We start from the raw sequence: 23,992 nt of genomic DNA, 5'->3' as shown, positions 1-23,992 counted from the left end.
ATGACTCTGCTTCTACAAAGTATTGCTGCTGGCGTTACGCAACCATGGCACAAGGCTAACCGAAGCTGAACAGCGGGTAGGCGAAGCAGAATCAACTAACACGGAGTTAAGGGGCGCTTTGCTGCACTCTTTAAAACAACAAAAAATCCTCCAAGCTCAGGTAACGGACCTAGAAGGAAGGTCACGCCGTAATAACATACGCATATACGGCATTAAAGAAGGCACGGAGGGTAGCTCAATGCTAACATTCATCGAAAAGTTTCTGAAGACAGAACTTCCACTGGACATGAACACCGACTTGCTCATTCAGCGAGCCCACCGGTCAGTTGGCCCGAAACCCCGAGATGAAAATGTCTCAAGATCCATTCTGGTTAACTTCCAAAGATATGACACTAAGGACAAAATTCTCAAAGCGGCATGGGCAAAGAAGATCACTTGCGAAGGTAAAACGGTCTCATTTGCACAGGATTTTCCCACCGAGGTTAATAATAAACTGAAGGAATACAGAGACATTAAGAAGATTCTTAAGGAGAAACAAGTCCGTTTCCAGACACCATATCCTGCAAAGATGAGGATTCACTGGGAAAACGGAGCATGCCTTTACAACAGTGCAGCTGAAGTAGCCCAGGATATGAGGAAGCGAGGCTACTCTGTGGACCTGCCGAAGACAACCGACCCGGACTGGGAACAGAGGCTCACACAAGGCGCACACTGGAACAAGAAAGACGGAGATCACGCCGAACGAGTACGATCGAGGCTTAAGGACTTTGAAAGACCGCAAGTATAAAACATACAAACGAAAAAGACTGAGGTATATGAGGATTTTTTTTTCCATTTTTCATTTGCTTCAACACTGACTAGTAATATTATGTTACAATCTTCACATACACATTAAACACACACCTGAGTCCCCAGCTGCTGCTGCTGACCCACACAGATACATTACACATACATATACAAATACACACACCCCTCATCACCAGTGATGATCATTTAACTATCAATATGAACACTCCAACTCACCTTTACTTTACATGAACATGCAGATAAATATGGGAATTTATCTTATTTTATGATCAATTAGTGACTGTTACATTATAAATCCCCGTGGTAAATAAAACAATAATGACCGGGAAGAAAAGAAAAGAGATGGAATGATTGGCTCAACGATAAAGGACGGTTTGCTGTTTGCAAAAAGGGAGCCCCTGCATGATGTAGGACTGATCCTCCACCTGTACAGAAAGGGTCTTGTGAAGGTAATAGGGCAGTGTAAGTCCCTGAAGTTGGAAGTCATTTATGTAATAATTCTAAACGTGATTATTGTTCTTGTTTCTTTTACAGTTCTCTTTTTTATGTTGATGTTGCCAGTACAGTTAAACTTACCTTAATCATGGAGTTTAATAACTATAGAGTAGTTTCCTGGAATGTAAATGGTTTGAATAATCCAGTGAAAAGGAGTAGAGTCATGTCAAAAATGAGAAGGGAAAAAAACCAAATCATATTTCTACAGGAAACGCACTTATCCCAAATGGAGCATGAAAAATTAAAAAGATTTGGATATAAGAACACATTTTATAGTTTCTTCAAGACAGGTCATAAAAGAGGGTCGCTATATTAATTCATAATTCAGTTAATTTTGAACTTGTTAGGGAGATCAGGGACAGTGATGGCAGATATATTTTAGTACAGGGCAAGTTGGAGAATAAATTGATCACCTTGTTTTGTGTTTACTTGCCTCCACAAAGTGATCTCAAAGTTATGAAGAAGATTTTGGAACTGATGGCTTCAGAAACACAAGGAATATTATTATGTGCAGGAGACTTAAATACAATAATAAATAGAAAACTGGATACAACTAATAACAAGAGGACTGTGTCCCCTTTGACAAAATTACTGAGGAAGGGACTGAAGGAAAATGGACTATTTGATGTTTGGAGGGATTTACATCCTTTAGATAAAAGTTATACCTTTTACTCAGCCCCCCATGCAGTATATTCTAGAATAGATCATGTCTTCATGTTTCAAAATGACAGACACAGGATCCTCAGTTGTGATATTGGAACCAGGGACATTTCAGATCATTCACCAATTTTCCTAAAGTTACATTTAGATAACAGGCCAAAGAAAACCACTTGGAGATTAAATACCAGTCTATTGAACAATAAAACAGTTATACAGCAAATAAAAAAGGAAATTCAGACCTTTTTGGAATTCAATGATAATGGTGAAACTAATCCAAACATACTGTGGGACACCCTAAAGGCAGTAATAAGAGGAAAATTTATTTCTCTTAGTACAGCAATGAAAAGATCAAAGGAAGAAAAACTTAAAGAACTCGAAAATAAACTAAAAGAATTAGAAAGACAACATAGTGAAGATAAGAACCCTGTAACAATGCTTAAAATTCAAGAAACAAGAACCCAAATTTTGGATATATATAAGGAAGATATCGAGAAAAAATATAGATTTCTTAAACAGTCTTATTATGAGGTAGGTCCAAAAGCTACTAAACTATTGGCTAAAAAATTGTAAAAGCAGGTGTCACAGTCAGTGTTTAAAGTAGAGGATCCCAAAACAGGGAAACTATACAGTGACTTAGATGAGATAGACACTGCATTTCAAACATACTATCAGGCACTTTATTCACAACCAAAACAAGGATGTAAGGAAAAGATAAAATTATTCTTGAATTCATTAGACCTTCCTACAATTGGAGAACAGCAAAACAAATGCATTACAGCACAAATTACAATGAAAGAATTAGAGACAGCATTAAAAAAAGTAAAAAATAATAAGACACCAGGAAGTGATGGTTTACCAGCTGAATGGTACAAGACATTTAGAGAAGAGCTGAATCCAGTACTCCTTAACTCATTTAACTGGACACTGGAAAATCTATCTACACCACCTTCCTGGGCTGAAGCTATTATTTCAGTTATACCTAAAGAGGGCAAGAGTAAAACACTGTGTAGTTCATATAGACCAATTTCAATTTTAAATCAGGATTATAAACTGTATGCTTCAATTATGTCTAAGAGGATGAATTCCTTTGTTTCTGATCTAATTGACACTGATCAGACTGGATTCATTCAAGGTCGCCAAGTACAAGATAATATTAGACGCTCTCTTCATGTAATACAAAATCTAAGAGAAACTAAAACAAGTGCTGTGCTAGCCAGTCTTGATGCTGAGAAAGCTTTTGACTGTGTTAGTTGGGATTATTTATTTCTGGTTTTGGAGCGATTTGGCTTCACCAAAAAATCTATCAATACTATTAAAATATTATATACTGCTCCTACAGCAAGAATTAAAATAAATGGCCGTCTCACCGATCGGATCAGATTAGAAAGATCCACTCGTCAGGGATGTCCCCTCTCACCAACTCTTTTTGCACTCTACATTGAACCTCTAGCACAAGCAATAAGAGAAGATTCTAATATTCAAGGAATTATGCATAATAACATAGAACACAAAATAGCGTTATACGCAGATGATATACTGCTTTATATTAATAATCCAAATGTCTGCCTACCTGTCCTTTTAGATCTCCTTGAGGTATTTGGTACATATTCAGGTTATAAACTCAACATTCAAAAAACACAGTTACTAACATTTTCCTACAGCCCATCGACTGAACTTAGACAGAGACTTCCCATTGACTGGTCTCAAACAGCAATCAAATATTTGGGAGTGTGGTTGACATATTGTCCCAATGACCTATATAGAAAAAACTATGAAACTGTTAACAAGAAAATTAAGGAGGATCTTAGTAATTGGTCTACATCATTACTTAGCTTTAGTGCAAGAATTGAAGTTATAAAAATGTCCATTTTACCTAGACTGTTATATCTGTTTATGTCACTACCAATTAAAGTCCCGAACAAACAATTCAATGAATGGGATAAGCAAATTTCTAGATTTATTTGGAACGGCAGAAAACCAAGAATAAAATATAGCACATTAATGATCAGGAAAGAAAAAGGTGGGATGTCTCTCCCCAACCTGAGGGATTATTATCATGCTGCTCAGTTAAAAACTGTATTTTTTTGGTGTGAAAGTGGATATGAAGCAAAATGGAAGGAGATGGAGAATGAATTTAAAGGTATACCAATTCCAGCAATGATTGGAGACCATAAACTAATGTTAACCTACCAGAATCAATTGAATCAATATGTCTCCTTCACTCTACATGTTTGGTTTGATATTATAAAACAATTACATCTATGGACGCAAATAAAACAACTGAGATGGGTGGCCTACGATACAGAATTTAAACCAAATAGTATGGATTGTGGGTTTAAGTATTGGACAAATAGAGGCATCACCGCTTACTGTAAAATAATGGAAAAGAATACATTGCACAGTTTTCAAACACTTAGAGAAAAATATGACTTGGAAAACTCAGACTTTTTAGATTTTTGCAATTAAGAAATTATCTCTCCAAAATAGTTAAAGAAAATGAGACAAATAAAGAACTTAGTGATATAATACAGTTAACTATTAAAGCATATAAAGGTACTACTAATTCGATTATTTCCAAATTTTATCAAGGGATCACAAACGGTAAAGGACATACCACAAATTATATAAAAACAAGATGGGAGAAAGAATTAAATGAATCAATTACAAGACAACAGTGGGAAAATATGTGTGAAACTATATTCACAACCTCCTGTTCTATGTACTGGCGTGAGTTCGGTTGGAAAAACCATATCCGCTATTTTATTACTCCTAAATTACAGAGATATCGCAGAGCTGGAGACATGTAAATGTTGGAGAAACTGTGGATGTGATGAGGCAGACCACCTACATATTTTCTGGAGATGCACTAGGGTACAACTGTTTTGGAAAGGTATTTGGACAATTATGCTACAGATTCTTGGACAGTTGTTCCCTTGAATTTTACATCACTTTATTTAGGTGAACCTGAATAAATAAAAGGATCTGATAGATACTTGTGGAAAATATTTACAGTAGCAGCAAAAAAGGCCATAACCCGTAAATGGTTACAGATAGATCCCCCCACAACAGACAATTGGATCGATATTATTAAGGAAATTCATGAGTTGGAAAGGCTGACTCTCTTATTGAGATTGAAAAAAGACTTATACATTAAAAGATGGGCTAAATGGAAGCTATACTTGGAAGAATAAATAGCATCCCCGGTGGTCTGCCTTAGACACTTGTATTGTTACAATGCATGTACCGCTCCCTTAACATAAACTCTGATTATTTACAGCTGATTGTGTTAAATCCTCATTAGACTTGTATTGAAATCTGTATTTTGATTTTATGTCTGGCAATGTCTTATTATGTTTTGGTGTTGTTTTTGATGTTATGTTTTTGTTGAAAAACAATAAAATATAAGTATAAAAAAAAAAAAAAAAAAACAGATTACTCATGAAAATGTGGACGAAAGGTATTACTTCTCATTACAGAGGCTAAAATGTTTGTGCTGGACAGACAGACATTTAAATTCAGTGATATTTCTCCACTGTTTGTATAAACCATGGTCTGTGAAAACAACCAGAGGAGAGAAAGCAGGAGGAGCAGGTGTGCCTGGGTGTGTGAAGCAGTGTGACAGAGAGAGGAGCTGATAGGTAGCTTACATCTACTACTACTCTGTATTCCGGCGGTAAATCTTTACATCAAACTAAACTTTAATGCAGTCGGCCTACCACTGAATTGTTGAAAAACTCAGCTGTAAAGGAGCTCAGGCCGGCCTTACACCAGAGGACTTAGCTATAACTTTTCAAAGACTCGACAAAAACTAACACCTGAGACCCTCTCACATCTTAAGAAAATGTGTTAGCAAGTCGCTGAATTTTTAGTCTCAACTAGGATTTTGCTAAGACTAGGGGTCACTAACTAACAGACTTGAATAGCATTCCTTTTGAGGTTATTTCCCATCATGCATCTGATGGAAATTCACACTTTTGGGCAGAGCACAAGATCTAAAAGGAGACAGAGATCACATATGAGTGATCATGTCTCATAATTCTATGTTTTTAAATAATTTATATTGAGTAGAAATGAAAGGAAAGATCAGAGGTTTATGTATGTTTTGAAAAGTTGACTATTTCAACATGCTTACGCTCAACACTGACTCCCATTGGCTGTGAAAGACAATCGCATCACTGAAAACACAATTTGCATACAACCCGACTAAAGACTTGTGACAATATTAAACACATTTGATACTGCTGTAACACCAAGACGGAGGAAAGACTGCCTTAAAACTGCTCAGATAAAGTTTTAGGACAGTCTTAGACCTAACAACTAAGGTCACGGGAGCACGCTGCAACTCTAGCAAGACTCCCATTATTTTACTCTGACTTTGGACTTCTGTCTGCAACTTTGAAATCGGTTGAAAGGCAGTAGGTGTAACACTGTCTTTAGACTCAACATATTAGCTGCAATTGCAGCTGTACAGTAATCCTCCTCAGTCTTGACCAGAGTTACAGTGATAAAATCTCCCAAACCTTTTAGTAAGTACTGTTAGTTAAAAATATTATAATATTATATCCAAAATTGAATTCTGCATTAAAACTGTTGAGGTAAGCACTAAACTAAAAGAGGTGACACACAGTTACATTGTGATGTGTTCAAAGACAGCTCAGACTTTTGACCATTACAGAGGGATGAAGATAAAACCTTAACATGATGTTTTTAATGGCATACAAAAATTCTGCTTTTAATGAGAAATCTGAAAAAATGCAGTCCTTCAGAGGTGAAATATGTTTGTTAAATTAGGAATATAAAACAGACAAAAGCATTAGTTCAGTTAAAGACATATTGTCTCTCAAAAGCGGACAAATATCCAAATTAATGTTACTGAAATTATTGATAAATAGTGATCATTAAGGAGTATTAAAAGGGTTGCAATATAGAAAAAATCCATAATCCTCATCCCAGAAGTCTGTTATCCAATGTTTGTTTGTATTTTCAGTTGTATTTTTCATCAGTTGTTTCTGGATTATTACAAGAATTGATAGTACAGAATGAGTTTTCATTTAAACTGTAGAATTTGGCTGATAAAGTTATTTAAGAGAGAATAAATGTTCACTAAAAGTAAAGACTAAGATGTTAATCTACTAAAACTAAAACTAGACTGAAATTATAAAGAGTGAACAGGACCAAAATGTGACAAAAACTAAAAATATGTTTGTCTAATGACTAAAACTAAGACTAGAGGTAAAACAGCTGCCAAATTTAACACTGCAAGAAGAGCCTGTGTCCACAGAAAGCGCTTTCAGCCCTGGCAGCACAACCTTTCTGAGCGCTTCGACTGGCATCTATTGCTGCTAGGTTTTGAAATTTGACTTCTGCTTTTTTCATGGAAAAATCACCCAGAAAACATATAAACAATGTAAAGGACGTCTTTCCTTGTATTAGCAGTTGCTGTACATTCAGAAAATTTACTCTTGAAAAGATGGGTCTGATCAGTTTCTCTTCCACCATTTCTGTTGACAAAGCTGATATATTTAAGTCCAGCAAGTTCTTGATTTTTATTGGTCAGTGAGGGAAAAGGGATGTTGACAAGCACAGCGCTTTTCCAAAAGCTGAACTTTTTCCAACTGAGAGTCGAGAGAGCAGGCAACAAAATAAAGCTGACATTAAAGACCCTTTAAGGGGCTCTGAGAGCTGAACAGCTGGACTAGACTGGTTCTGTATTGAAAATTAGTGCTGCCTGCACTAGCTGTGGACACAGGTGCTAAATGGGGTTGAATTTTGAGGTTGTGTGCAGTGGCTGATGGCCGCTCACTTGCAGTCATGTTAGCATTTTATTCAGGCGTGTTGGTCACGTTTGTACGTAAGACAAAGTTAATGTTTACACTGAAAAATTGAGTATAAAAGTATGTATGTAAACTAAATGTTTATGTTTCATGTATTGATATAAAGGGAAAAAGTGTCATTACAGGGTCAGACTGTCTTGCTCTGCCGTCTTGAACATGCTGTAAGCATTGCACTGTGACTTCAGCAATGCCCTTATGAGACCCTCCTGTCCAACAGGGAAAATCGCACACTATAATGGGACATGTGTGAAAGAGAAACTGAGGGAAATTTCAGGGGCAGACTGCCTTGAAATTTTCTGGAATGCTTCAGCACAGCATGTGTGGATATGCCTTATGTTTCTACATTTATGACTGAGGTCAATTAAAACACATACAAGTCTGTGTCATCAGTGGTTCCATACTCACCCACGTCATGGATGAAGCGTTCAATCTTGGACTGCATGCCCCAGTAGCGAAACTCCACCTTGCACAGTTTGTAGGCACACATGATGGGGGTCTTCTCTGGGTTGTTGTTGTACTCTTCTATCCAGTCATCCTGCAGAGGACCCCTCTGAGTCTTCGCTGACTTGTAGAGCCGAGTGTCCTCCTCCGCTTTGTACTCGTGTGGGGGAATGGGGTCTGTCACGATGTCAATCGGGTCTGCCAAAACAGTCAGGAAAAAAGTGATGACTGGAGAAAGGTGTTTTGAATATCAAAGACTTCCAAAGAACATTAAAATACTTTAATTGCCCCAGATATGTGACTCAACAGCTGTGATTCCAATTTTCCCAAGATTAAAAGCTTTTTTGCATATCTTATAAGTCATATAAAATCGCCTCTCACCCCCTGCCAACTATTCCGTTTTTACATCCTCAAGTCAGCTTCCCATGAACATTGCATTTCCCATCTTCTTCTCCTTGTCTCTGTCATTCACTTCTATGAGTTCATGTGCTGCCTTAAATGCCATGAAATGACACATAAACAAGAAAATCCATAAAAAAAGAGGGGAAAAAATTCATATAACTCTGGCTAGTGAGTGTGGATTTCATTAATTATTCAGACATGTCTAAACCAAGGCTCCATCTAAAATCTAGGAACTCTTAAAAGTTAAATAAGACTTTTGAAGATGTGTTATAACACTAAATTTAAAAAATCAAATGTAAGACTTCTAAGGTATCCTTAACAGCCCTGTTATAATACATGAATGACTGATGCTACAAACTTTGTGTTTTTCAACTTAATGTCATGATGTGTTCTCCTATGGGTGGGGTAGTGTTTGTAGAGCTAGTATGAACTTGTGTTTAACGGCTTGACATTCCTTAAATAACTGAACTCCATGCTGAGAGTCATCAAGCACTGATTTAATTTATGATTATCTGTTCTGCAGCCGTGTCGCCTTATGCCCTAAAACCACTCATTTCCAAACGACAGCTACATGCTTCAGAGGTGAATATTATGGAGACAAGAGAAAAAGCTTACTGTATGCAGTACTACCTAAGTGCCACAAGTGGGCCTCGCTTTTTCCTTATGTTTGAGGAAAATGCAACAATTTTTCCTTTTTATTTTAAGAACTATTAGAGAAAATGGGCATTAATGTCTGCTGTATATTCTGCTTCTTGTGGACTGGAATGAAAATCCAGGTACAATTCCACATAGTCTCACCGATTGTCCTCTGCCTTTTATCAGCTGCGGAGAGGTTGAAGACATCTGGCTGGTTGCCTGTGTCAGGTTTGTAGTACGTCTCAATGTCTATGGAGAACTTTTCCACAAAGGGACAGGTGTATCTGAGAGAGACAATAAGAATAAAGTTAGCAATTAGGACAATATGGATGAAAACTCACATTTTTGTCATTTTTTAGCTTAACTGTTACACTACATGTATGTCAATAGTTTCGAAACAAATGGTAATCACAACATTTGAATTATAAACTTTCAGATGATTCTAGTGAAAATCAAAAATGTTATACCTGTCTGACACCACAACAACAAAAACAGAAGTCCAGGAAGACTGATATTGATCATTTTTTCATTTTAGAATACAGAAAAATATTCAAACTACTACACTCTGTCTAAATCATACAAAAGGCACTGGCTACAAAAATGTCTGTGTACTAAGTCATATATTTTGTAATCTTGAACACCATGTTTTTTCAAAATGATCAAATCTCTATTATTTTAATATTAAGTTGTTCCAAAAGTACCTAAAAGTCATGATCACAACATCTTTTTGACCAAAAGAGAGGGAGCACTGCCTAAACTGCACAAAGGAAACCCTTGCTCCTCCCCAGTTTCAACCTTTTTCCCAAAGTTACCAACGTATTTGTGCAATTCAAATTTTTAGCCAACAAAATAACCAATCTACACTTATGTTTTTTTTAATGGAGAAATGGAGGGGAGACTGTTTTTGACAACATTTGATGGGATGGGGTGAAGAATACTTGTTGGGGGATACAGGGGAGAACTGTGACAGAGGCTGGGTGATAATGCAAGGGGTGCAGGTTGGGAGGGAGGGAGGAAGGTGATGGAGCTGCCTAAATTTCTTTAAATCTTCAATCGTAACTGAATGTTTTTAATTTGAAATGAGTCTGTTTGGACTTAGATGGAACAAAAGATGTGACAGAACAAAGAAATGAAGACAAATCCTTTAAAATAAAATCCCATCATAGACTTTTTTGGCTCACAGTTTTTTCCAGGCATAAATCCAAAGACAAGAGACAATCTTTTTGTTGATCACTGGGCCTGGTATCTACTATTTTTTCCAAATCAAAATAATCTATATGGAGACAAATGATGTCTTACTTTATTTCTCATTAAAATTTTTATATTGACATTTCTTAAAAAGCCTCATATTTCATACAGCCTTAGATAAAATAAGTGCTGACATCTGCCATCATTAAGACACTTGTTTTGAGTCTGAATTGCTTGAGATCAGAAGTATCTTCTTTCGAGAGACAACACCCTCTCACTGCTGTGTTCAGAGAAGGTGTGAGCCGTGCCCATCTGCTGCATTCAGAGCGAAGCTGTCACTGTTTTAACAGATGTGTCAACAGGCACTTGCAGTCTATCAATATCCTGACAGTACAGTGGAGGCCACGTCTCTTTTCGGCACCTCCACGTCTGCGTGTTTGTCAGGCACCACGCAGACACGGTGAGAATGAGGGGCCTTCAACGTCTAACAGGCTGAGGGTGCCGCTGGCCTCGTGCCTATCTGATGCTCTGCCCGCTCAGATTGTGACAGTGTGATCTGAGGTCTTTATTTTGTCTTGGCGTTTACTGAGGGACAGAAGCTCGAGCAGGACTTCAGACTGGGCATCGACACTCGTCACTTGGCATTTTATTTGTATCCCACTGAATGTAAGCAGGGTTTGAGGTTATATCTGGAGGGAAGGGTTTGAATTTGTGACTTCAAATTCAATTGCCAGCTGCACACAAAGTTTTAGAGGCCTTTTAAATCAAGAGGACTCAACATTTTACAGATGGATTTCATTTAATTATCTACATCCCAATGTGATTGGCCAATTCCAATATTTTCTTTTTTTCAGCTTTGTGCTTGGCATGAAACAGCTTCAACTGCATACATGTCAGATCAGAAAAAAATTGGTGGGACAAGATTTGTCACCAGTCATGGCTGAGCGGGCCCAAAATCAGCTACTACAGCTGCTCTATCTGTGCAACTTAACATGAAACATTTAGATATGTGAAGGAAAGGAAGGAAACCCAAGAGTACCTGTACGAGGATGTTCTTTAGGAAAAACACATGAAAATGAGTCTAACTTTTAGAAATGGGGGCATTTCAGAGCATTGAAGGATGAACAAACAGGCTAGAAATCCATTTTACAAGGGTTAGACTTAATAAAATGCAAACACGTGAACATAAACAGTGCAATATGATTATGTTTATGTGCAGTACTACACATCACACTGCAATACATGGATCGTGTGAAATATGCATGGGTATGTGCAATCTGCTAGTGTGTTGAAATGTGCAATACTGTGTTTTTATTTTGCTGCACTAAAATAGTCTTTATGTATTTATCTATGTGGTTGTCTACAGCTGTTTATTTTCCATCTGCACCAGTCAGGGCAGCCATCCAATCTTATTGTTCTGTGGCTGCAGCCAGATCAATTGGCATGTTCTTTTAAACCTTTTTTTATGATGTTTTAAATTAAATAACATGTTTTGCTTCATAGTCAAGTAGCTAATTCCTTTGCAGTGGACCTTAAGGTTTGCAAGCCTTAAAATTTAAAACCAGGCATCGGTTGCCTTGTAATTGTGTCTGTGAGATCCATGATCTGAAAATGTTTGAAAAGTTTTCTTAAAAACATCCTGAAAACATCTTGAAAATATTGTTCTGACAATGTTTTAGTTTGTAATAATGTGGCATTGAGGAAATGTTTTAACAAAAACATGCCTTAGTGTCTCTAATATGTATGCTGCACACAGGCCTGCCCCTCCCTATACACACTACACACAGTGTGTAGGGCCTCATCACCCTGGAGGGCCTCACTTTAAGCGTTTTTTTCTTCTCTCTCTCTCTATCTCTCTGCACATCTGTCTGGTGTTTGCATGATCAATATGATCCAGGTAACGTGTGCACAACATTGACCAAACATAAACTTTACCTGTCCATCAGACATTAGTAAAATAACCCTAAAGATATCTATTTTTGGAGATCAGTGCCATCTATGATCAATTAAGTGTGCGCAGTGTCCACTCGCTGATGCTCTCCCTCTCTCTCTCTTGCTCTGTTCTGATATTTGCAGCCCAAAAACTCTCATTGCGTCTGTCATCCGTTATTCGCCAACCTCTCTTGTCAAACGTTAGCTTCTGCCACTTTTGTGTTTGGGGGCTTCATATCAAAGTCTGCTCAAGGCCTCACCTTGGCCAGGGGTGACCCTAGCTGTGCAAAGAAATACACCAGATTAATACACTGTCAGAAACTTTTAAGTTAATTTACATGTAGTCTTCCGGTGTTGTGCAATGCGTTCTGATTGCAGGTGCTGTTTCAGCGTAGTTCCAGGAAAAGGGACAATAAGGAAGAAGGAAGAAGCTACTGTTTTGCAGATGGAGGTTAGAACAATGAGAATGAGCAACTAAAATATCTGGCATTATTTCCCAGAGAGCATTACATTAATGGCAGCCTTCATGTGAATCTTTTTTTGGATTTTTTCCAAAATGTAGGGAACTAGTGTTTCTCTTTGTACCACATATTGAACATATAAAAGGCACTGATGTTTATCCAATAAGGACAATATGTGTTTAGATGCAGGTTTCCCTTTAATGAGGAACTGTTTTGGCAATCACCTGACAGACACCAAACAAAGCCGAGCTGCCTAAATTTTTGCGCCAAGTGTGGCATGATGTCACCTGGAGGACCGGTGTGACAGACTGGTGGAGAACACGCCAAGATACATGAAAGCTGTTATTAAAATTCAGAACCATTCCACCAAATATTGACTCAAGAGCTCCTTCTCACTGAAAACATCAGTATTCTGTTTGCTTAACAAATGAATATTAATTTGTTTTTTTGTTGCATTGTTCTGGGACTGAAAATGTGGCATCTTTTGTTTCTTAACCATTTTTAATTTCCTGTAAAGAGACAGAAATCAGAATATTTTCTGTGTGGAAGTGGAAAAAAATCTAAATGATCATTTTACTAAAACAAAAACCAGAGAAACAGAGGAAACATATTTTTGCAGTGCTCTCTAAATTTTTCCAGAGCTGTGTCTATATTTTGGTGCAGCCTTGGCAGAGTGAAACACTCTCTCTGGCTCTGAAGGGGTGTGGAGGTGGCCTTTCAGTAGGAGCAAAGTCTCACCTGGTGCGGGTGTAAGGGTAGGCCCACGACTCCTCTTCAACCCTGAGCGCTGCTTTGGGCAGGATGGAGCGGAACCAGCTGGGAATGTGCATGCCAATGTGGTAGACCTTGTGGGTGTACTGGCCCGTCCCACCCGGTCCATCTGTGTAGGGCTTGTTCTCTAAGATCTCCACGCCACTGCCTTCTCCACAGCTCTCCTCTCGGCTCTTTTTCTGGGGGAGCAACGAGGGAATTAAAGGGTTACTGAACCAAAGGATTGTTACTCAAACATACAAAATGAGTTGCATTTAAAGTGCAACTGAAACAGAGGTTTTAAGAAGACATGGCACAAATAAATCTTTGATACCTTTTAATACAATGTGGATTAAATGATACAAGCCGACACAAGATAATCTGACACACCAGACAGACTGATCCATATATCTACTGCATGGATACATTCCACATTCATCTGGGAGACCTCCCTTAGAAAGCATTTGGGAAGGGCAGGACTTTTAAAAAAATTCTCTGAAGGTGATTGGACGAGCGTTCTGTCTGTCACATTCATTACGAGCCAATCAGAGAAACAAGACAGAATAAGGTAGTAGACATGCACAGTTCAGGTAGAAACCTGAGCTTAACAAGCTAGATGAGTTAGAGTTTGTTTGGAAAAAACTAATGCTGAGACTGGAAGGCAGAAGTGCAAAAACATCTTCTCCACCAAATAAAGCTGTCAGTGAGGCTCTTTGCTCTTGTTTTGATAAAGAAATGTGGCACAGTTCTGATAAAACTGCCACTATACTATAGCTACATCTAAGCTAATCGCTACACTTAAAGTAGCCATTGCCATCAGCTTCCAGTACGATTAAACCTCGCCTGTAGCAACTGCCTCATTCTCCTCAAATGATGCTGATAAGTCAGATCTGTTTTCAGACATGACACAGTCTTTTCAGATTGAAGCTTTGCAAGCTGACATCTGCCATCTCCATCTGTTTGCAAGCTTAACGGTGCCATGCAATAATTTAAGTTTTAATTTCAATTAGAATTTTAGTTTACTATGATCATGAAAACAAGATCAACAGTAGACAAAAGCTGAAAATCATGGTACATTTTTCTGTGCTGGTTGAAAAATGAAGCCAACTTGGGAGTCCTCAAGATTTCTCTCGAGGCTGTCTGCAGAGGCATATACCACCTCCATGTTAAAAAGTAGAAACCAATAAACATGTTTACAGCCTGGCAGTGATTGTTTGGAACATACATGAAAAAAAATGCCCTTGGCATCAGTATCAGCTGCTGTAGTTGCTGCACCTACGCTGCACTGTCTGTCCATCTGTCAGATTGTTGTGAACATGATATCTCAAGAATGCGTGTAGGGCTTGTGTTTAAACTATTCTAAATGTCCACCCTTGCTTAAGGATGAACCGATTAGATTTTGGAGGTCAAAGGTCGAGGGTACTACCACAGAAAACCACCCTAGCCCTTCTTCCCATCCACCAAAGTGCTCTCGCTGTCCAGCCATTTAACAGCCAGGGGGTAGGTGTTGTTTCACTTATTTTTGCTGAAGTGTTTGCTTTGTTATAGAGTTGAGAGTGTTTGAGTTCGATAAATACATGTGATGCAGATGCTGAGTAACTTTGAAATCTGCAATCAGATTTTCAAATGCTCCAAAGGGTTATCCTTTAATAAGACTGATCCTTTACTTTTTTAATTCAGCCTGTGTATTTATAAGTAAGCTTAGATGATATCAGAATCCATTTAAGGTCCTGTTTTATAGCTTACACACACCGTTGCTCCAAGCTGTACAAGCTGCTCCATACCAACTATAAAAGAGGGATTAAGAAAGCCTGAATTGAATCAAAAACACTTGGGATAATAATGTTGATCAAAATAAGCATTATTGTGATCATGTGCAGGAGTTTGCCCTTTAATGCTTAAGACATCATTTTTTGTTTCCATGATACTGAAACAGATATGTAAATTATTTGACTTTTTAACATAATTCTATCAAACTTTAAAAATCTGGCATCATGACAACCTTACAAAGCACACAATGCCTTTTGCAGGTAAACCCCTGAAGAGTTGGACAAAGTCAGAAGCCTGAAACACTAAACTCATGAGCCACCAGCTTCCTGAAAGCTTAGTCAGTTCTGAATTGCAAATCAGGAAGCCGAGAATCGGCTCATGGAGCCACACCTTTCCCATATTTACATTCCAGGTGCACACACAGGAAGAGAGGCTGGGTGGAGCTATTAGCTGCAGGTGAGTAGATCTACAGTGACATGACTCAACGCTTGAGAGACAGGAATGTTTGGCATGGCAGGAGGAAGTTATGAAATCAGTTAAACTGAGCACAGTCCATGTGCTGACGATATCAAAACAGCAGGAGCAAAGAGTAGAGATGATAAATGTCACTGATCACCACTACGTTTTTTTCTTCCCAGTCTGTCCATACTGTTTAAAGAAAGCTAATCTCTGTTTTAAGTGCAGCACAGAGACAGATTTCTGCAGTCAGTCCAGCACAGAGATGTGTCGCAGGTGAGGAAGTGAATCAGAGGAGCTGGGCGGAGGCTGCATGAAGCGTCCAGAGCTCCGGACCTCATTACCTCTGACAGGTCATTCATTAGCCGACCGCTTGGCTCTCAACAGCACAGCTGCACAGCTCCAAGACACTGCACAGACGCCACAACGCTGTCAGACCGACTGAACATGCAGCCGGTACACAGGACAGGAAACCATCGCTGGAACAAATCTGATGTAAATGTCAAGATTAAAATACACCACATGTGAAGACACACTGTAAAAACGTCTGCAGATGGAAAAAATACAACACATATAAACAATGTGTCAGCTTTGAAGTAAGATTTAAAGCTGAAAAACACTGAAGTGTTATCATTTCAAAGTAATATATATCATAACTAACAATTATCTTTATTGATTTTCTTTGACACCAAAGTGAGAAAACAATACATTAGGTTACTAACAACTTCTTAAATTCAGTGATTAAACATAAAACAAATCCTTTCCAAAATACATCAGAAAAACTGCAATTTTTACAGTATCAAAATGTTGGAATTATGCTTTTTAGACTCTATGGAAATGTTGCCACTGTTTTGTGTGAGATAGACAGTTTGAAAAATAAATGTTGCTAGTGTGTTGGTACAATTTAGAATCTGTGGAACTGAAAACTTTGCCAAAATGTTCGGGCAATACAGACAGTATAAATTGTTTACTGCATTCTGTGCAATTAAGACACTATAAGAACATTTTGGGGCAATGCAAAAACCATAAATGTTTTGTGCAACTTAGTAGATGTAGAAAAGCGGACAATATTGTTGTGCAATTTTAATATTGGAAATTGTTACCTCCGCCAAGGAGGTTATGTGATTGGCAGGGTTTTTTAGTTAGTTAGTTTGTTTGTTAGTTTGTTTGTTAGCAACATAACTCAAAAAGTTACCGATGGATTTTGATGAAATATTCAGGAAATGTCAGAAATGGCATAAGGAAGAACTGATTAGATTTTGGGAGTGATCCGGATCACCGTCTGGATCCAGAAATTTTTTAAAGGTTCATTACTATTAGGAGATAGGGCTAATGGCGGAGGTCTGAACTCTCGGAGTTCTTTTCTAGTTGCCAGTTTTTTGTATAATTCAGAATGGTGAAAAAGTTGCTGATGTCTTGGTGCAATTAAAAAGGTGGAAACACTGTCAATATTTTTGGTCAATTCAGACCATTTAAAAAAAAGTTGCCAGTATTTTGTGCAATTTAGAAAGGGTGAAAATGCTGCCAATGTTATTTAGCAATTTAGACTAAGCTGAAAATCATCATTATTTTTGAGTACTTAGACACAGTGGAGGACCACTGACGATATTGAAATCACTGTCAATATTTCTATGCAATTTAACCTGAGTGGAAATGTTGCCAATGTTTTTGTACAATTTAGACAACAGACACACTGACAATATTTTTGTGCGTATTTGCACTCTGTACATGTCTGTGTTTAATGTGAGGACTACAGATAGAAATTAGCCTTACGCTAAATCTGGTGCAGCCATCTTTTCACTTTTTGTAAATAATCAATGACACTGCATGCAGTCCTATTAAATAAATTAAACCTAAACCTAAACCTATTTAGGCAATCTGAAATGCTGGCAATGTTTTTGTCCAATTCTAATGTAGTTGAAATGTTATCCAAGATTATGTGCAGTCCAGACAATATGGAAACATTGCCAATATTTTTGGGCAATTTAGAAAGTGTTGAAATGTTATTGTTTCTGTGCAATTTATAGAATTCTAAATAATTTTCAATTATTTTTTGGCAATTTAGAGACAAAATATTGCCAGTTTGCGCAATTTAGAAACTGTGGAAATGCTACTAATGTTTTTGTGCAATTTAGAAAAAGAACAATTGTTATCAATGTGTTTTCCACATTTAGACACTGTGGCATTATTGTCGGTGTTCTTGTTTAATATAGACACAGTAGAACCTGTCAATTTTTTATGACCAGTAACTTGAATAGAAATGTTGCCATTGTTTTTGTGTAACTGAAAGTAGAAATGTGAACCGCTGTTATGTGCAATTAAACCTGAGTGGAAATGTCACTGATTTTGAAACCCTGCCAGTGCAAATCAGTGAGTGTGGAAAAGTTGCCGTTGTCTCTGTGTAATTTAGACATTGTGGAAATGTTGCCAATGTTTAAAGACAGTATAAAAAGTTGGCTGCTTTTCTGTTTAGGTGGTGTTGTTGAGTTTGCCAACAGTTTCTTAAAGGATTCATATGTTTCTTTTGCACATGTTTTATGGAATAAATGTTAATGAAAACTCTGACAACTTTAGCTGATTATAAATCTTTCTACTAAGCTCTAAATGCTGGTTATGGATTGTCATTAATGAGGCTGCTGACAGGTGACTGGAGCCTGCCAAATGTTTCACTTCCTCTTCTCCCTGAAGGGACATCTGATTGTTTCCAGCTCACCAGGAGGAAGACACAAACACTGACCAGGAATCAGCTGTTCCCTTAGGGAGGCATGATAACAAGTAAAAAAAAAAAAAGAAAAAAAAAACTGAATGAACACAATTTTTGATGTAATTACCCGTCTTGTACCTGTCTGCCTCTACAATCTGCCAAAATCACAGGGAAATCTTCACCATCTATTTGGGTTAAACTAAAACTAATTCAAGTTAGTAGTTAGTGTTGAAATCCTTCTCCAGAGTTTATAACTGTGATATTCAATCAGATGCACACACAGCCATTTCATAGGTGCCTGGTGTTTACTAACTATGAAGCACTTTTGCAACAAAATTCAGAAAATATAAAGGATGTTTTCTGCAAAATGACACATTTAAGCTATCCGGGAAAAATGGGAAGCAGAAGAGAGTAATTTTTCAAATCTGGAAAGAGTCAGACACAGCTTCTCACTCAGCTCTGCAACTTTGACAAAATGCTGCAACATATTTAGTTTAATTTATATAAACTGACCTAAGGCATTTCCTCATTGTGCAAGTTTGTACACTCAAATGTTTTTTTCTCTGCATATGTGTACAAGCACCATGTATCTGTTTATATTGTCCCAGATCAACAAGGCACACTGTCACTGTCTACCTAACAGATGGTGCTGGTTGTATAACTGTATAGGGACGCATTGACATGAAAACGATCCACTGAAAACAGAATCTGTTTCATTTCAATGAAATATCTATGCTCAGATACAGTTTTTAAAACTGCCATGCACACAGATCAACAAAATGACTAAAACACTGCAGTAACATGACAGGCCTGTAGCTGGCAGTGTGATTTTGAAAAAATAAAATAAAATAAAAAAAATAAACAGCATGTGCATGCTCCCATACTTTTCTTTACAAGGCAGTGAGGTGTAGAGCTACAAAAATGGCTACCACAGAATGCTTGTGTTTACAGAGGATGAGGTTGGGTTGCTTCTTCAAGTGACCCTAAACTACAAAGTGAATTAATTTAAAAAAAGCTGAATAGAAGTGAGCTGAGCAAACAACTCAGAAGTCTGTCATTGCTGTCGTAGTTCACCCATTCCTGCATGGCTATTGACAAAGCCGTGATGCACATGTGTGAAACATTTCCATTTTCAGAGGATCTCCATTCTGCCAGTGCACACAGTGACAGAAATGGTGCCATTCAATAAAGTTTCCACCCTGAAACCAATATTATAAAACAGCTGACTGCTGTGAAAAGTTAGCTTTCTGCCGAAATTGTCATGTAAGCATAGACTTAAAGTGCACCCTACATGAGCATACTCCACACCTCTATTCTAAACCTATTTTTGTCTCTTTGGTCACACTAATGGTGCCAAAATCTACAATACTTCAGTAGCTTTTGATATCATTCATTTTATAAGGACAAAATTGCTGTTATTTCAATAATTGATTGTATTTAAAAGCACCAAAACTTTACAAAGCTGCATCAATTTCATCAGACAGGTGTAGTGGAGAAAATAATCTGGCAAAAATTGCTGGCAGACTCCTACAAACTTTTCAAATTTAACAAAAGCATCAACATTTCAGTACCTAACGAGCCATCAAAACCGATAACAAAACATGTAGTTAAAGTTCATCATGTATCAGCTGAGTCAAATCTGAATTAAGTTACTTGCTATATAAAGATACGTTTCAAAATTAGGAAAAAGTAAGCAGTGATCCATCAATTGCAGTAAAACTCCTGCAGACTATGAATATAATCATAGGCAACTAACCTGACACGCCACATAGACTTACATCTGGGACAGCAGTTACCAAACTTTTCAGCCCGAGACTTTTAAAACATTACTTTGATTTTAGCAAAAATCCCATCAAATGACCGTGTATTCTTATTTACATTTAACTCAATTTACATTTTTTTTTTTTTTTTTTAAATGGTTAAAATAAACTATTTGAAATCATTAAAAAATGGTCTTTGTTTTTGGAAGGCATATGGTGACCCCTCTCTCAGTGTCTGGCATCCCACTTGGGGCTCCTGATGGTTGAGAACCATTAATCTAAGATAAAGTTCACAAACATCTGGTCAACACTGTATAGACAGTAACTGGGAAGGGTAGAACCTTTAAAAAATCTCAGCAGGTGATTGGCCAAGCATTCTGTATTTCTTATTCATTATGGACCAATCTGACAACAAGGCAGCTCAGCAAGTGACCGTTATCCTTGTTCACTGGCAGTGGAGCCAGTTGGTAAATTAAACTCTTGAGGAGTAAAATGAAGAGTAAAACATTTTTTTACACCTAGAAAAGCTTTCAGTGTGGTTCTTTGCTCTTCTTTAAACAAAGAAATGTTCAGTTCTGATAAATCTGCCACTGGGATGTAGCTACACCCATATTAAGGCTTCACCAGTGGCAGCCATTGTTGACAGGCTTGCAGTACAAGGAAACCAAGCCTGTAGCCACTGCCTCAGTTTTCTTCAAATTAAGTGAATTGGTCAGATTGTTGTATGACCAGGAACTATATAGGTTATAAGGCTAATATTCTACCACTCAGAAGAGAAACATTTTCAGTGTTTTGGCCTTTTGTCCTCGTGCATCTTAATGTTGTAAAAATGTTGGACACTTAGTGCCAAAGTGCCAAAAACTTTAATACTACAACTTTTTAACAAGACGAATGCATAGAAGAGAAATGAATGAAGTCAAAAACTGTACATATGCTCCTTCAGACTTTTTCTATTGTACAAAATCATCAGAAACATTTCTGTTCAGAAATACCACCAACATTTTTGTGCAACACAGACAGTATGCAAGACTTTACCTGGAATTTTTGATCATATAATAACGAAATGTCCCAATATTGGGAGCGTTAGACTTCTTGTTGATGTGTCAAAACAGTAATACATTTTGTCTAATTTTTTTCTGGTATCATAGCAGTAGTGGTATTGTGTATCCCATGTGGGGCAGTGTTTCCTTTGTAGCTGTGCTGCATGTCTGTAAAACTAAAACATCATGAATAAAATATCTTTGTTGAAAGTGTTATGGTGCTCTGTAAATCTGTCTAATGCACTCACAGTGAAGCTATCTGGAGTTTCATCCTCATCGCTGTTCAACTAAAAACATCATCATCAGCTCAGAACACAAAGCACAGCCGAGTGGTGAGCCCTGCCCTGAAACCTTTTCAACAGTCCTCTCTCTCCCTCTGTATGTCGCCATGAAACCTTTCCTTATTAAAGCTAACAGGATCAAAGCTGGCTGTATGTTTAATTCTGACTTCTCTGACAGGATGAGAGTCACATCCTGGCTTTTTCCTCCTGCTATCAACTTAGTGAGGCGCGTTTCCTGTTTCTGATGCTGCTTTTCACTTCCTTACACAGAAACAGTTGCTTAGTCAGAACATGAGCGATGTGTGCGAATGAATGAGACACAGCGAGATCCTCTCATATTTAATTTCTCACACATTCCTCACGCGTTTGCTTTGTACATTACTGCAAATCCCTGTGCGGGTATAGTGAATTTAAAACGTGATATCAAATAAGATAGTACTGTAAGGGCAGAGGAGAGAAAGTCATCTTGAGATGAAACATTACATGTGGAACAAGTTAAGCTGAATCCTTTATCACCCATCGAACAGAAAACAATAGGAGTGCTGAAATGTTATCAACAGTTAGTTAATGTCTTCTTCTGCATTTTGGATGATTTTTTTCATTACTGAGTGTTTTATTAGAGTTTATTAAATTGCTGAATATATAAATACTGTGTCAAAAATATCTTACTTTCTGAATAATTACTATTATGTTAATTTTCATATGATAAAAAGGTAATCTCTTAACCTAAAGCATTTCATCTCAACTTTGCTTTGTTGGATCAGCACAATTTATTCATGTAACTGTATTATTTTAAAATGTAGTTGTAACTACCCTATTAAATTAAGCAACTCGTTCATATTTTGGCAATCCAGGAAGCAGTCACTTGGAGCAGGAACTTCTGGGACTGTTTTGTGCAAAAGAATTCGCTCTTCTACTGTTGTATAATGTTCAAGTTTCATTGCAAAGTTATAATTATGTATGTTTTCTTTATTGGTTCATGTTTTTAGAGGAAAATGTTTTTCCAAGTATGACACAATGAGTGAGGGGGTTAATGCTGCAGACTACCCTGTCCGCATGTGTCTGGATTTGTGTTCTAAATAAAAGAGAGGGGCTTGTTAAACTCATTCAGCTTGTCTTGAGCCATTCCTCATCACAGCTCACCCCAATAACATACAAGTTTAAATGGCCCAAGAAAATTACATCAGTGTGTTACAGTTACCCTTACAAATCTAGTTGGCCTGAACCATGATAATGAAGTAACAGTAATGCAAATACATCATGTTGACCCAACATATTTACATTTAGGTCGCTCAACAAAATTGTTTCTGGCTAAGCTAATGCATTTTACTCGGGTGGAAATACTTTCCATAATTTTATTACGTTCACCGAGCAAGTTATTTTTTTGAGTGTACCATTGCCCTTTTTCTCTGTTTTGGAAGCAGTTCTTTGTGCAGAAAAAAATATGTCCCATGGTTGACTTGGTTCCATGATTAAATCCACCGATGTAAGGATTTTTCAAAACGTTCCCAGCATTTTGAATGGAGAAATCTACTCCTGGAACTAGCCCCAAACAGAAAAGAGGGCGGGCACTGTAGCTGTGTCCACCTTGGCTCCGCCTCTTTGCCTGTCTGTAGATTTTCAAAAGTAAGACTAAGTCAGCATTTCTCATTTGGAGACAACCATTGTTTGGCTCTATTATACCACTTCAGACACCATGTCATCATTACATCACTGAGTGTATATCTGTTTTTCTTACAGCCTATGGTTTTACAAGAGGAATGGAAGGCAGGCAGGCAGGCTTACATGCTGCAGTTGCCCTGGTAACATACAGCAATAAAGCAAGGGTTTCTGCAGACACCAACTCCATCCACAGCTCTCTCTCTCTCCCATTTCTTCCTCCCTCTTTTGCTGGAAGACTCTCTTTTTATCCTCCATTTCCTATTTTCATTCACTCCGTCTCTCGAACAAAACCTGACCACTGGCATGCTGCTGATGTCATGGTTGCCATAGTGACAGAAGCCTCACAGCAACCAGGCAGTGCAGAGAGGGTGAGGTCAGGGGGAGAGGTAACTATAGGTCACTAATGTATGAATTCCTATCTTTGTGTACATGCATGAAAATGCATGTATATATTCTGTGTCTTTGTGTAAGCCTGCCTGCTCCTGACTGATATCTCTGCACAATGTGACAAACCCAGCTCAGCTTAAAGAATCAAGGAGCAAAGCGGATCAAAACAAACACTGCAGTTATGCGTTTCACATAATTAATAATGCTCAGAGACACTCTGTTCAAACAGTGCCAAAGAAAATCATCAAGTGTGTGCAAGTGTGGCGCAGTGACTGGTTTGTGCTGTCCTGAAACGTCTGCTTGCTTTGGGGCATGTCGCTGAGTCA

The 23,992-nt window shown here is 37.8% G+C and overlaps 1 protein-coding gene across 11 annotated transcripts in view; it reads right to left on the bottom strand.

Annotated features, from left to right (window-relative positions):
* The window catches only part of LOC121509716 (membrane-associated phosphatidylinositol transfer protein 2-like), a 172,163-nt gene that overhangs the window by 92,921 nt on the left and 55,250 nt on the right, over positions 1 to 23,992 (bottom strand). For all 11 annotated transcript variants that reach the window (XM_041787320.1, XM_041787329.1, XM_041787327.1 and 8 more), the window contains 3 exons: positions 13,595 to 13,806; positions 9,438 to 9,559; positions 8,202 to 8,435 (listed from right to left, as the gene is read on the bottom strand). In XM_041787320.1, coding sequence (XP_041643254.1) covers positions 8,202 to 8,435; positions 9,438 to 9,559; positions 13,595 to 13,806 — 568 coding nt within the window. The remainder of the gene's footprint in view (positions 1 to 8,201; positions 8,436 to 9,437; positions 9,560 to 13,594; positions 13,807 to 23,992) is intronic.

The sequence above is a fragment of the Cheilinus undulatus genome, linkage group 5 (genome assembly GCF_018320785.1).
Source record: "Cheilinus undulatus linkage group 5, ASM1832078v1, whole genome shotgun sequence".
NCBI classification, from domain to species: Eukaryota; Metazoa; Chordata; class Actinopteri; order Labriformes; family Labridae; genus Cheilinus; species Cheilinus undulatus.
The sequence above is the reverse complement of the archived record's forward strand: the minus strand, read 5'-3'. Positions and strand labels throughout refer to the sequence as shown.